The sequence below is a fragment of the Apteryx mantelli genome, chromosome 4 (assembly GCF_036417845.1).
Source record: "Apteryx mantelli isolate bAptMan1 chromosome 4, bAptMan1.hap1, whole genome shotgun sequence".
In the NCBI taxonomy this organism is placed as follows: Eukaryota; Metazoa; Chordata; class Aves; order Apterygiformes; family Apterygidae; genus Apteryx; species Apteryx mantelli.
Window position 1 is genome coordinate 45,552,760 of NC_089981.1, and position 14,725 is coordinate 45,567,484.

The 14,725-nt window shown below is 46.8% G+C and overlaps 1 protein-coding gene across 1 annotated transcript in view; it reads left to right on the forward strand.

The window, feature by feature from the left end:
• Window positions 1–14,725, forward strand: part of LRP4 (LDL receptor related protein 4) — an 85,882-nt gene that overhangs the window by 54,793 nt on the left and 16,364 nt on the right. Inside the window, exons 3-18 of the mRNA XM_067295668.1 lie at window positions 52–168; window positions 2,261–2,374; window positions 2,848–2,964; window positions 5,462–5,590; window positions 5,934–6,053; window positions 6,181–6,306; window positions 8,549–8,674; window positions 9,122–9,256; window positions 9,425–9,550; window positions 10,540–10,770; window positions 11,071–11,227; window positions 11,590–11,807; window positions 12,157–12,333; window positions 12,965–13,087; window positions 13,793–14,001; window positions 14,630–14,711. Coding sequence (XP_067151769.1) covers window positions 52–168; window positions 2,261–2,374; window positions 2,848–2,964; window positions 5,462–5,590; window positions 5,934–6,053; window positions 6,181–6,306; window positions 8,549–8,674; window positions 9,122–9,256; window positions 9,425–9,550; window positions 10,540–10,770; window positions 11,071–11,227; window positions 11,590–11,807; window positions 12,157–12,333; window positions 12,965–13,087; window positions 13,793–14,001; window positions 14,630–14,711 — 2,307 coding nt within the window. The remainder of the gene's footprint in view (window positions 1–51; window positions 169–2,260; window positions 2,375–2,847; window positions 2,965–5,461; window positions 5,591–5,933; window positions 6,054–6,180; window positions 6,307–8,548; window positions 8,675–9,121; window positions 9,257–9,424; window positions 9,551–10,539; window positions 10,771–11,070; window positions 11,228–11,589; window positions 11,808–12,156; window positions 12,334–12,964; window positions 13,088–13,792; window positions 14,002–14,629; window positions 14,712–14,725) is intronic.

Here is a 14,725-nt window from a genome sequence, read left to right on the forward strand (position 1 = left end):
AGGAAGGAAGCTGGCTGCAGCTCCATAGTGAGGTATTCCTTGCTGTTGCAGTGCTGCCCACTTGCTCCCCCTTGGACTTCCACTGTGACAACGGGAAGTGTATCCGCCGTTCGTGGGTCTGCGATGGAGACAACGACTGTGAGGATGATTCTGATGAACAGGACTGCCGTAAGTCATCTCTCTGGGGGGATAGGGTGGGTGTGGTGCCTGCCTGCCATGACTGGGGAAAGTTAACTCTTTTTCGTAGGAATGTAAGAATTTATCCACTGATCCAGTCCTCTGGCTTGCAGAAGCTATATCCTGCCTCTGACAGGTGACTACCTGATGTCTCAAAGCAAGGAGACCCTTCTGCCTTGGCACCTGGCTTGCTGTTCAGCTCTGTGTCCTGGGGGAGGGGATTCCTCTCTGTCCAGCTGGAGAACAGTTTATACCCTGCAGCCTGGTAGTTAATGTCCCATGAAGCACTTCCCCAAGCTGTTCATGCACACTCCTGTTCGTGGAAATGCCTAACCCCTTCCAACTGAACTGCCTGTCTGGCTGACTTCCTGTGGCTTCAGGTTGCACTGTCTGACTTTTCTGCTGTGCAGAGCTGTGCCCAGCATCCTTGCCCTTCAGACAGAGCTCCCTGAGGAGATGTGCTGTAGGGATGCTGCCTGTATAGAGATGGGTTACCCTGAAAGCTGATGGTCTGCCACCATGTGAGGCCCAGCTTCAAAAGACCTGCTCTGGCAGGCCACTAGCTGTGGGCATACCTATGGCTACTGTTATGCCTGTAAAGCTGGTTAAAAGGGAGAGAATTTTGCTTGTGCTATTGGAGCTCAGCCCCATCCTTTCCCCTTTGTGCTGAGGACAAGGATTACTTGTGGTTGGCTTTTATTAGCAAAGGGTGTTCAGGGATACAACTTCCCTTCCCCACAACAAATCAGCCTGTCTGTCCTTGGCAGCACGTGCCAGAGAACCAGTCTGTTATGTAGCACTTGAGCTTCAGCTTCTCTGAGACTGCACTGGTTGCTAGGGCTGGCATCAGGCTGCAGTTGGGAGCAGGACTGTTTTGTTGTCTGGTGGAGATGGTTGCAGCTACTTAATAGGCGTTGCTCTGCAGCCCTTGAATTCTGCAAAAGTTGTGTGCATGGTGCTCCAGAGTGGCCCTGATAGAGGAGCCACATCTCAAGAAAAACAAAAATAAAGCTCTTGACTGTAAAGTATTCCATGTCATTTTAGGCACTTGCACAATACTTGCATGGGAACGAATTCACTTATTGGTGGGTATGCCCCTGATCTTTGCTCGTCCTTTTGGGTGAAGGGCTGGAAAAACGGAGGTTTGACATCCTGTGTGATGCTGTGTATGACAGGACTAAGCTCAGTTCTTCCAGTCTCTCTTCAGTGATTTTCCTGAAACAAAAGGTATATAGATCTGGGTCTGTTTAGTCTTCTGTTTCTCGGAACAGGTTGGAATGCCTTCATATGTAAGGCAACAGTGGAAAAAGGTGTGATCAAAAGACTCAGAGACTACTGAAAGGAAGAAGGCAAGGTTCAGTAAATAAGAGACTTCTGGAGAGTTGTCCAGACTACACACTTACCGTAGGAAGGTTTCCCTTGGATTAAGGTCCTCGGGTGCTAATTTTGCAGTCCTTTTCCCTTCCATACTGGCCTGCAGACAAGCCTCCGTAAAAGTTTGACAAAGAGGGTGGAATGAGGCTGCAAATACTGGAGTGTTGGAATGAGGAAGTTTAAATTTTCTCTTTCCCTTTTCAGTGAATATTTCCTTTCCTTTGAAGATAGCTTTGGCATTGTTGTGAAAAGAAGGTGGAGCTATAATTTGATCAGCAAATATTTGTTTGATGATGATAGGGCATGATCTTTTCATTTCTTTTAAAAAGTGGCCTGGGTTGCTTTTTTTTTTTCTTTTTTCTTTTGTGTGTGTGTGTGCGTGCACGTGCGCAGAGATCTCTTGGGGCTGTGCAAGAATCCCAGCACAGGGTGGGTGGCTCTGTCTCTCTGTTCCAGGTACATCTTCCTACTCATGCTCTTGAGTTTTAGAGCCTGCTGTACTGGTGACTAGCAGTTGGAGTGGAAGAGAGACACTCAAGGAATCTCACAGTGCCCTCTTGATATTATTAGGGGAAGAGAAATGAACACTCCAGCGTGGTGATGTCCTTGGAAGAGGATGTTGCTCCATTTGTGACATGCCACCGACTTGGTGTTCTGCATGGTAAATCTTGTCTTGCCTTCAGCTTACTCTCCACTGTGTCCTTTGCAGCACCACGGGAATGTGAGGAAGATGAATTCTCATGTCAGAATGGATACTGCATCCGCAGTCTGTGGCACTGCGATGGTGATAATGACTGTGGTGACAACAGCGATGAACAGTGTGGTGAGTAAGGTAGCCCTGCCAATGGAATGAATGACAGTGTCGGCTGCCTGCCCTGCCAGCACTTACAGAGGGGTTGCGCAGACTCCTACCTGGACAGTTTTGTGATTCCCCTTTAGCACAGCGAGGGCTCTCAGCTGGCTTGTCTGGGCTGGCCTTGTGGGATATTCCCTTCCCATAGATGGTTGCTTGTGATCTGAGGCTGTGTGGCTCACATATCAGGCAAAAATCACTTGAGACTTAGTACTCCTTGACGTGGCATTGTGAATTCCCATGGATTCCTTTTGAATCCATCACTCTGCACCAGGTAAATGAACACTGAGGGGTTTGCCCAGGTACTACATGACATGGACATGTTAGGTTTAATGAGCAGTCTTGTTGTTTGAGGGTGCCCTAGGAGCTTCAGAAGCATGATGTGGTCATTTTCTGGATACACAGAGAAAAATCAAGGCTTGGTTTGCATTGTGTCTCAGCAGATATGAGAAAGTGCTCAGAGAAGGAGTTTCGCTGCAGTGACGGTAGCTGCATAGCTGAGCACTGGTTCTGTGATGGTGACACAGACTGCAAGGATGGCTCAGATGAAGAGAACTGCCGTAAGTGCTCTCCTTGCTTTGTAACCGCAGGAAATAGCCCTTGGGACCTTGGGATTTGGCATGTTTTCTGCAGAAGCGATCAGAAATGAGTTAGTCCTGCCTGTACTGGCAGCTATGCTATCTTCTCTTGTCTACCTCAGAGGGCACAAGAGGATGGTGTGTCTCTTGTACTACCTTGCAGAAATATTTGAACTGTTCCTAGCTGCTTCTCTCTTCCTTCCCGAGGCAGTGTGACCTTGAGCCAGATCAGGGGACTTATGCTTTAGTGAATACAGCTCTGTATTAAACCATGGGAGCTGGAGGGCATGGGGGAAGGGGAGAAAACTATTCCCTTCTTTATCGTCTTGTCTTATTCCTGCTAGAAATTCTTGGGGAGCTCTGCCCACTGACAGCATCCTCAGGGTCTGCGCATCCCCAGCTCGTGCTGCGAGGGCTGCCTGCCCTGCCAACTTCTCTTTACTCAGATGCTATACTCAGGATTCTGTCCAATAAGGACCAGTAGGATGAGTGAGCTGGAAGATGGTTTGGCTGATGAGGACAGGGGGGCTGTGAGAGCCCATAACAGTTGTTTTGTGCTCCACCTTCACAGGCTTGTAGCAAGTGGGACAGGAACCTATTATGTCCCTTACTAACCCCCACTGCCTCTCTCCCATGTCTCTGAGCAGCAGTTAGTGTCTGTGGAAGTTGCAGTGGTCCCTTCCCCCACCCTGCTCTCAAAGGCATTTTGCAGAATTTGTTCTAGATAGCAGGAAACTTCAAAAGGCTCTGGGAGGGGAATCAGGGCCGCCAGCTCCTGAAGGGCAGGGGGAGTCGATGCATGGGGGAGTTGTCTTTTATCTCTCCAGATAATGAGAGTTGGCAGGGAGCCAGGGGCTGCAAACATTTCTAAGCCAAGAAAGGGCTCTGAGAGGAAGCCAGCCTCGCTCCCTCTCCTTTCCTCCTCTCTCCTTTCTCACTCCCTTGCCTGCCACTTCCCTGCAGGCCATGAATAGGCCCTTGGGAAAGGAGGGGAGATGTTACAACCTTGCCCCTATGGGAGTGTGGGGACAGCTAGAATTGGTGCTCCCCCTCCAAAAAAGCTGGAATGCTTCTCAGATCCTGGCTAGCTATTTTCTCTACTCTGTAAGACATTCTAAGTATAGGCACTTTGCTAAGAAGCTCAGTTTGGTTACCTTCCTCTCTCTCCTTACCATCTTCCATGTAGTTGCCATCTTTATCTCCAATCCTGCCTCTTCGTTCATCTAGAACAAGGTGTGACTACATTGTTCTTTTGGTGGTGGTGGTGGTGTTTTTTTGTTTTGTTGTTACAACTGAATAACACTAAAATGCCTGGTAATGTGTGCCTCACCAAAGGAATCTGAAAGGTTTGTTTGGGTCTTCTTGAGAAGAAAATGAAGTCAGTGACTTAAATTCTCGTTCAGTATCTGGCCGCTGGATATTGGCTGAACAGGAGCTCTGAACTCCTTGCCTGCTGCCTCTGCCCACTGCTTTAGGTTGGAGATGCAGGCATGGTTCATGTCCCAGGCTCTGTCAGTCTTTTTTTTTTTTTTTTTGCTTTTATTTCATGGATTACTTGAGCTCCTCAGCTGAAGGCTGAGTGTGTATGCCTGAAACATGCAATTCATTCTCTGGACAGTATGAGAAGAGGTGTCAGATTCTGTCATGTGGGACCTGAATATTTTTCATCACTTGCTGCATAGTGTACTGCTGAAGAGAGAACAGTGGGGAAATCCTTGACTATAAGTTTGCTGGCCTCTGCCCAAGGTCATCTGTCTGGCAGTACTCCTTACTGATAAGGCACAGTTTGTTTTGGCGACATCTTGAGAGGAAAGGGAGGGGCAAAACCTCAAAGATCAGGTACAGACATGGGCACCCTGATGCTCATTTCCTCTGCTCTTCAAGTGTTTATTTTTGTTAAGGTTTTAAAAGAGTTGTTTCTTTATGTTTCCATATTTTGACCTCGCATTCTGACATACCTCAATCCTTAATATAGAGCTACCCCAAAGAATAGCTTTATTTTTCCTTCTGTTTTTTTTTTTTTTATCTGCCATTTGAGGTTTAATAAACATTTTGAACTCTTTCCAGAGGGCACTAAGCCATAGTATCTTTAATGTAAGACGGAAGAAGGTGACACTCCTGGATCCTTTTTCTTGCTTTACCATCATCCCCTTCTTTCTGCATAGCTGCTTCCTCCTCTACAACTTAATGGCTCTCAGAAGGTTCATGTTTGTAGAGTAACATCCTATATAAGTTTTTTAGTGGGTTGACTGTGCAGCTGCCTTGATATACAACTTTAAACCACCCCCCTGTGAAGCACAAACAACATTCAAGTTCCTCTCTGTAATACAGGTCATACAGAGGTATGCAGCAGCGGCTAGTAATTCTGACCACTTTTGCAGTGAATGCTTGCTAGTCCATTATTAGATTGAAGAAGGTAACATCTAAACTGGATTGTGCTCTATCACCTCAGATGTGTTTCCTGTTATTCCCCTGTTAGCATCAGATGTTCCAGCTGCTACCTGCAGCTTGGAGGAGTTCCAGTGTGCATATGGACGCTGCATCTTGGACATCTACCACTGTGACGGGGATGATGACTGTGGGGACTGGTCTGATGAATCTGATTGCTGTAAGTTAGTACAGGGTGATACACTGGTTCAAGCATCTGACTTGCAAACTTAAGCAGATCTGGCATTGGTTGGGGGAAGAGTTGCTGGGTAGACAGCTGTCTAGTGGTGAGACACAAACTGGCTCTTTCATTTTTATATTTTCTAAAGCAGGAACGTGGGAGTGTTGATGAGAGTTATTGTGATGTCAGGGCACTTCTATATACAGGAATTGAAACTGTCTCCAGGAGGGGTCTATTCAAGACCAAGTTCCATGACAGCGAAGCACAAGGATGGCACTGAGGGATTTTTTGGGATGTTCCATTAGTCTGAATTTGCTCTTTATATTCTTTACTGTCTCGTCAGCATCTCACCAGCCATGTCGCTCCGGGGAGTTCATGTGCAACAGTGGCTTGTGCATTAATGCTGGCTGGAGGTGTGATGGAGACTTCGACTGTGATGACCAGTCAGATGAGAGAAACTGCAGTGAGTGCTGGGGATTGGTGGGAGTGTTCAGTTTCTGTAGATACAAGACTGTGTGGGAGCATTAGCTTTGGAACAGGTCTCTTCTGATCCTCCTTGCTTATCTAACTGTCTCTTTTTGGTCCCTCAGCTACATCTATGTGCACTGCTGACCAGTTCCGCTGTAAATCAGGGCGCTGTGTCCGTCTGTCCTGGCGTTGTGATGGGGAAGATGACTGCTCTGACAACAGTGATGAGGAGAACTGTGAGAACACAGGTTTGGCCTGCTGCGTTGCTGCTTGTAGCTAATATTTCCATTTTGGAGGTAATAGGTAGTGAGGTCTCCTGGATGCCTCGATTGAGTTCAGCTTAGACTTACCGTGTTTCCCAAAACACAGAATCTGTAGGCTATTGTCTACACTTGCAAACAGGTCCAGGTCTGTGTGCTTAAACTAACTTAAATAGTGGTGTCTTCTGATCAAATATTAGATCCCTGTATCTTCCTATCCTGTCCCCACACTATGAATTACCACAGAAGTCTGAGACAATTACATTCAGACTTTGAAACACTAATAGTGTGTGTGAAATTGTTACCCATGTCTAATGGACTGAGTTTAACTCGTGCCTTCACAAAAGTTTGAGATAGCTTTAGTGCTGCCACATGAAGTTGCCAAGCGATTCTGTAAGGGAATAGAATCAAAAAAGGCATTTAATGAAAGTGAAGAATAGAGCCTTTGTTTTAGAGAAAAGGGTGCCAGCCACCTTCAGGCATTTGCTCAGGAGCCTCTCTTCCTCTTTCTAGCAATCATCTAACATATAGCTATTCTTTTATATAATGGTGGATATTGAGAAGAGAAGGGTTTCAACAGATCCTAGTGTTGTGATAGCCCTCAGAGAATGTCTGGAATCTTCCATTTTCCTTAGCTCCTCCAGGATGTCTGAAGGCCTTGCTGAGGCAACTGTGTACTGGTCAGTGAGTTCCTCCCAGTGAGTAGAGCCCAGGTGTTCATACTGATGTTTCTAGATCAGTGTATTTTTAGTGAGTTTAAGGGTGACAAAAGGGTTTTGCAAAACTGTGCCCATTGTTTGGGCCTGTTGGAGATGGGATAGTGACTGTTGCACAAAGACAGATGAGCTCAGAGGGCCTGGAGAGGCACACTTTGTAGTAATTTGAGAGCTGCTGCTCTAGATCTGTCAGCTGTCATGAGCACCAGTGTGCAGGAGATGGTGCTGATCCTGAAAACAGCAATTGCACTAACAGGCAAGGTGATAACCCTGTTGTCCTCATCCTGATAACCAAGGTATTGAAAACAAACATTAAAGGAATAGTCGCAGCCCAGAAGCCCAATCAAACTTCCAGGGTCACTGAGATTCAAAAAAAAAAGAAGGGGAAAAAAAGCAGGTAAAAGGTAACTGAGGGTTTCCAGTCCTAGCAGACTGTACTGGCTCATCTGGTGAGAAATAGTGCACTGTATCAGTGTCTGTAGCAAGAGTTTAAAAACCTGTGTCATCTCTGATATTTTTATTGCGTACGGTGAGAAAATTCCTAGGGCAGTAGGAGATCAGCTCATGTAAGGATCTTTATGGTCATTATGACAAATGTGATTCAGGTTTTGGAATCCTTCATATAAACCACTTATGTCCTCTGAAAAGTGAATTTCTGTGTGATTTGTTTTTGTTTCCAGTTGGTGGATCTGTTGGTTCTTACTAGTACTTGCTCTTAGTCTCACAACTGCCCTTTTTCATGCAGCTTATGGGCACTCTGCCAATCTAGTTGTTTTTTTGGTGATAGCTGTATTGTTGTGTTGTCTCCCTAGGATTATCAGAGGGCGATGATTTAGAAATCATGAGCTGAGTTTGCTTGAGAGGTACAAGAAATAAGAGGCAGCAGGACAGTTCGGTTATTGCTGAAGAAACATACTGGCAAGAGTCCCTATGAACAGCATTACTTTACTTACAAGAATACTCTGTAGAGTCTCACTGCCAACAGCAGAAGTTGAAGTGTGTAGCTCATGTGTGAAATCCTGTTCCCTGAGCTCAGATTTCAAGGATGCATATAAATCCCATTCCAAGTCCCTCACCATGCAGTTAGGGTTGGACAAGACGCTCATTCCTAGGCAGGTTTAAGATCCATAGCCATGCAGGGGTGGCATCTCAGATGATTAAAGTCAGAAACTGGCTCCTCTCTGACATGCTGAGGAGGTTGTGGAATCTGGAACCAAAGGGAATTAAGCCAGGACCTTCCAGTCATTCTGAGAAAAACTAAATAGCTGAACTTCCTGATAAAGCAACATTAGACTCCATCTGGAGGAGAGTTTGCAGGCCTCTGAATCAGCATAAAGATAAGAGGATCAGTAAGGGGTGCAAGATGAGCTGAATCCAAGGAAAGAGGACCATCAATTTGTGCTCATATGTAATGATTGTAACAAATCTTGGAAAACGTTCTGCATCCTTTTCTTTACCCTGACAGTTGTTCTTCAGGTGCCCTGTGTGCTTAATTTTTCCTTCTTCTACTGCAGGAACCCCCCAATGTGCGCCAGACCAGTTCCTGTGTGAGAACGGACGCTGTATCGGCCAGAGAAAGCTGTGCAATGGTGCAAATGATTGTGGAGACGGCAGTGATGAGAGCCCACATCAAAATTGCCGTAAGTCTTCGAAGTCCAGTCTTAAACATAATCAGAGGCGGAGTCATTCTGGTGTTACTGAAGGACACGTGTAGGGAAGGAAGCCCAGATTGCATTAATGGGAGAGTATGGGTTGAAAACTCAGGAAAATGACTTCTGTGGTGGTTTTGCCAATTACAGACTGCAGAGAGGGAACAATGGGGAAAAATTATGCTCCTGGGTGTAGAAATTTGTTTGCAGAGACGGTGAATCCCAAAGCGTGTTGTTCCAAGCTCCGTTGTCCAGGTCTCAGTTGGGGCAGATCCCCTTTGGCTGTGGGCTTCTGGGGAGTGTTGTGACTGAGACAAGGCAGCTTCAGTCACCACCTCTGCCTTCCCCCTCTTGCTCAGCCTGTTCTGAGGGGTGACTGCTGTCCTAACAGCTGCCTTGTGGTTTCAGCTTGGTTCTCTTCACATGTTGCTGTCACAGGTCCACGAACAGGGGAGGAGAACTGCAATATCAACAATGGTGGCTGTGCTCAAAAGTGCCAGATGGTACGAGGGATGGTACAGTGCACCTGCCACACAGGTTACAGGCTCCTGGAAGATGGCCGATCATGCCAAGGTGGGTTTTTGGAGCGGTAGCCTCCTCCCTGCTGCTTTGATTTGCTTGGAGATAATGGCTATGATAGGGTGTAAATCACATCATGAAAGCAGAAGCAAGCTATCAGTGAAGTTTCCTGGCATGCTGATGATATAACAGTAACTTTGTCCCATTGTCTACAACATGCAGATGTGAATGAATGTGCGGAGGAGGGTTACTGCAGCCAAGGCTGTACCAACAGTGAAGGAGGCTTCCAGTGCTGGTGTGAGCAAGGCTATGAGCTGCGACCTGACAAGCGCAGCTGCAAAGCTCTAGGTAAAGAGGAATTCAGCCTTTCTCTCTCTCTCTCTCTCTCTCTCTCTCTCTCTCTCTCTCTCTCTCTTTCTGTGTGTGTGTGTGTGTGTGTTGGTCCAGTTCCCATAATTTGTCTCTAATGCTTCATTGACAGCATTATTCTGTTCACCAAGCCAATCTGTGAGGCAGAGGAAGTACTCAGGTTTATATTAGATCTGCACAGGTTGTCAGCAAATGCCTTTAGAAATTTTTTATGATTTTGACCATGGGGAGGTACTTTGCTGTTTCCTTTCCTCTCTAGCAGGACAACCCCAGCTTTTTTTCTTCCCTAGTCCCTTACTACCTTGTCATTCCTGGTGACTCAGACCCTGGAATAGAAACAGCATCCTACCTCTGATACCTTATTGTCAGTCAGGTTGTATCACACCACCTTGCTCTGATTTGACCTTCACTGATCACTAGTCCTGAATGCTGTGAGTGGCTGCTGTATGGATATCTGGTGTTTTTAAGGGCATCCATACATTTAACTTGACTCCTCAACTTCCCTAATGTAACTCATAAAGGATTTCAGATTTTTTTTTCCAGTGGAAATGTCCACTGAGCAGACTTCAACTGTGTCTTGTCTTGCCTTGACAGTAAGCTGTGTAGAAGGTGTGGTAGAGCATGTGGGTTTATGTGGATGGGAGGTGGGTATGGGAAAAGCAAACTACAGCCTGTCAGGTGTCTGCTTAGTGGTATGGCTTCAGAGACTGAGGTGAGATGGGGTCAGGTGGGACCTGGAATGATCACTTCTTGCTGAGTGAATGTTTGCCAAGTGCTTTGAAACTGCTCGTCTCAGAGTTGGGACTGCGTATTTGGGATGTGAAAACTCCTCTCTGACATGTTTTGCACCTAGGAGTTGACTTCCTGTTGCCAATACTGCAGAACTGTATTCTGGGACTTGTAGGAGAGGGAATGGCAGGCAGGGCCCTGTCAAAGTACTGTATTGTTGCCTTTGTGTATATCCTCAGGGCCAGAGCCAGTGCTTCTTTTTGCCAATCGGATTGATATCCGACAAGTATTGCCTCATCGCTCGGAGTATACGCTGCTCCTGAACAACCTGGAAAATGCCATTGCTCTTGACTTCCACCACAGCAAGGAGCTGGTGTTCTGGTCTGATGTCACTCTGGACCGCATCATGAGGGCCAACCTGAATGGTAGCAATGTGGAAGAGGTGGTTTCCACAGGGCTGGAGAGCCCAGGTGCGTCACCGCAAAAAAGGCAAAGGCCTGGGGAACTGGTGATGGTGTGAGAGCAGGGATGAGCAAGTAGGGAGAAGTGGATACCTGGTGTTCAAAATGGAGCGCATCTCCCTGAGCAAGGGGATGGGTTGGATGAAATGCATGCAAGATCAGTGTCTCCCTGGAGTTCGACTCAGTTGTAGGGGCAAGAGACAGAAAGACTGAGCTGGGCCTCTCCTGAGGCCGAGAGGGAAAGGGAACTGTTTCTGGGTAGAGCCTGTTCCTGTTCTCATTCTGTGTTTAATTCTCTCCTGGAGATAGGTGGACTTGCTATTGACTGGATCCATGACAAATTATACTGGACAGATTCTGGGACATCTCGAATTGAAGTAGCAAACTTGGACGGCACCCACAGGAAAGTGCTTCTGTGGCAGAACCTGGAGAAGCCACGAGCGATTGCCCTCCATCCTATGGAGGGGTGAGTGGGAACTTGGGCCGTCAGTGAGCCCTCCATACAAAAATGTCAGGATGAACAAAGAAGACTCTGTTCTTGGTCACAAGGGCTGCCTCTGGGCTCAAACCTTTGTTTGGTTTCACCAGTTTGGGGAACTGGATGATGCTGGGGGGCTTCAGATCCTGAATCGTATTCTGGGCTTTTCAGGTTTCACCAGCCTGAAACTGAAGGCTGTTGCCTTGTTGGCTGTCATTTCTCCCGTGTCTGTGATCCAGTCTCATGCTCAAGGTCACAGGGATAATATTGTTTTGCCCTGGATAGGAAATGTTGCTTGGTGCAGTATGTGGGGTGCCAGTTCCTAGCCTGTTTCTCCCTGCTTCCTCCAGCACTATCTACTGGACTGACTGGGGCAACACTCCCCGCATTGAGTATTCCAACATGGACGGCTCCAATCGGCGCATCATTGCAGATACGCACCTCTTCTGGCCCAATGGACTGACCATTGACTATGCAGGGCATCGAATGTACTGGGTGGATGCCAAACACCATGTCATTGAGAGGGCTGACCTTGATGGGCGGAATAGGAAGGCTGTTATTAGCCAAGGTAAGAGTGGGCTACTCACTGGAACAGCTCAGGGCAGTAAAAAAGACAGTAGCTTGGAGTAGGTTTCAAAACCACCTGCTTGGAGGTGGCTGCTGCTTTTATGCGAGTCTGCTATTATTTTACTGTGGGATGAATTCTGCCATTGCTGAGGGATGAGCTTTACTATCATCTTCCCAGACTTCAGAGGACAGGAGAGGGGAAGTGTCTGTTGCATTGGTGTGGGGTGGATTTGATGGATTGACTGTCTTGAGGCTGAAGGGGCAATGGAAAGAGCTTTCCCTTGCCTTTCTGTAAGCCTGACTCCTGTAGCACATGATTAAAAGGTCCCTGTAATGGACTTATATTACAGGCCTCCCACACCCCTTTGCTATCACCGTGTTTGAGGACAGTCTGTACTGGACAGACTGGCACACCAAGAGCATCAACAGTGCCAACAAATTCACAGGCAAGAACCAGGAGATCATCCGCAACAAACTCCACTTCCCTATGGACATCCACACACTGCACCCTCAGCGCCAGCCAGCAGGTAACTGCAGAGGGTAAAGACCCAGCTGAGCCACTGGAAGACTTGCAGCTGCCATCCAGCCTTTTGAACAGGGAGATAACAAGGCTGAACCCAGGACACTGACACATCCATCACCTCTGTCCTGTGCTCACACAGAACTTGCTGCATCCAGCCTTTCAATTTTAGGTCCTTCAGCACCAGTAATCTGGTGCTGGATGTTACTACAGCTCCCCCTGCTGACATTGAGAGTGGATGCTTTTCAATAAGGAATATCTGTGGCTTGTCTACAAGAGCTATTTTGGAAAAACAAATTTGTAAGTAGGCACAAATAATGAGTGGAGTAACCTCCACTACTCCTTTTAAATTACTGTAATCCACTCTGGAAGTCGGTTGAGTTAAATGCTTTATTTCAAAATCGACTCCTAAAAGTGGAGTTAGTGTTTTAATGTATACCTTCTCTTATCTCAAAGAATTTTTCTGGGTAGACAAGTTGTCTTATTCATGTGGGACTTAGGCACTGTAATGGGCAAAGAGGAAGTTCATGCCAGTACCTGTAACAGACCTTTCCTTCTGCCTTTGCTGGCATTTTTTCTCATTCTCTTTACTCTTTGCCTTATGTGTGGTTGTTTTTTGTCTTTGGCTACTTGAGCAGGGAGAAACCATTGTGGGGCCAACAACGGGGGCTGTACTCACCTCTGCCTGCCAAGCAGCAAAGATTACACCTGTGCCTGCCCCACTGGCTTCCGCAAGACCAGCAGCCATGCCTGTGCCCAGAGTAAGTGAGGTGGGATCACAGCCTGCATGCCCAGATGTTCGGCAGGTGGCAGAGGGTCGGCAATGGGAGTAAGCAGCAGCTGTTGCTTCCAAGGGAATGCAACAGCGGAGGCTGAGGTAGTATTGGGGGCTCTGCTGGAGGATGCCTCACCTTTTTGATATGTTCCCCTTTCCCCTTACTGGACTTGGTGGGTAGGGGTGCAGAGAAGCTCTGCTCCTCACTCCTTAATCCAGGGCTGCTATTGGTGCTGTCATAGGTGACTGTTTGCCTAAAGCTCCCAAAGGAGCTATGTCAGTGGTGAATAAAAAATTCAGACCTATTGACTGACAGAATTACTCTTGGTTTGCAGACAGATGGGAGAATTAGGCCAACTGTCTCCTGGATTCTCAAAAGATGGCACAGCTCTTTGATTTGGAGAGAGATCTGTGCCATTCTTTTGAAGAGCATTGGCTGACCTTTTTTTTTTTTTTTTTCTCCCCTGCCACATAGGCACCCCCAGGAGACAGCTCCCAACAGCTCTGTTCTCCTTTCCCCTCCTTTCCCATAAGATGCCATTTTTTGCTACAAATAAAATCCTGGGCTGTGACCTACCAGTGAGAGGTGGTGTATGCAGTGGAGTTTGGATATAATAGGGAATTGTCTGTGTCTATCACTATGTTGTTGAACTTAGAGAAATTAAAAGAAGACCTTTCGACCTTTGATCAGGTCTTGACAAGTTCCTGCTTTTTGCCCGAAGGATGGACATCCGTCGGATCAGCTTTGACACGGATGACCTGTCAGATGATGTCATTCCCCTTGCTGATGTGCGCAGTGCTGTGGCTCTGGATTGGGACTCAAAAGATGATTATGTTTACTGGACAGATGTTAGCACTGACTCCATCAGCCGAGCTAAATGGGATGGATCAAGCCAAGAGGTACAGCGCTAAATATGCGTGGGGATCATCTAGTGAGGGACTTTTTGAGCATCAGATTTGAAGCTACTGGGGTAAACTGGCCTTCTAAGGAGTCACAGTTTGTGTTGTGACTTGTTGTTCATTAGCTTGCCTAGCTGTGGCTCAGAAGAACTCTGAGATCACTAAACACTTCACACACACATTTGCTGTGCATTCATGCTTGCCTGGAAAATCTTGAATTGGGACTTGAAGCATGCTGATTTGCAAGCTGTGGGCACTTCCTTTGTTGTAGTCCTAAAATCTGAAAGAAAGATGTATTACATCCTCTGTTATGTGCCACACTTGGAACAAGAGCCACGTTCCTTGGGACTGTTCTGTGTGCATTTCCTTTAGGCTAATATTGCCATCAAGGAAGGGAACAGAGTTCAGGGGTTTGGAGTTGCAGTTTGAACAGACTTGGAAAATAGATGTTACTCCAAATGTAAGGCTGAAATGAACCTTTAAGACCCTAATCCTTTCTCTTATGGCCTTGTTCTGCTTGGACTTTTGCCTTTTAAAAGTTTTGTTGTTAGTGAGCAGCTAGTGCATTGGGCTCAGTGCTCTCTCGTTAAGGTCTGTTTAGTGACGTTTTCTTTTCGTTCATGTTTAGGTTGTGGTAGACACTAGCCTGGAAAGTCCAGCTGGACTGGCAATTGATTGGGTCACCAGCAAGCTGTACTGGACTGATGCAGGTACTGGGATCCTC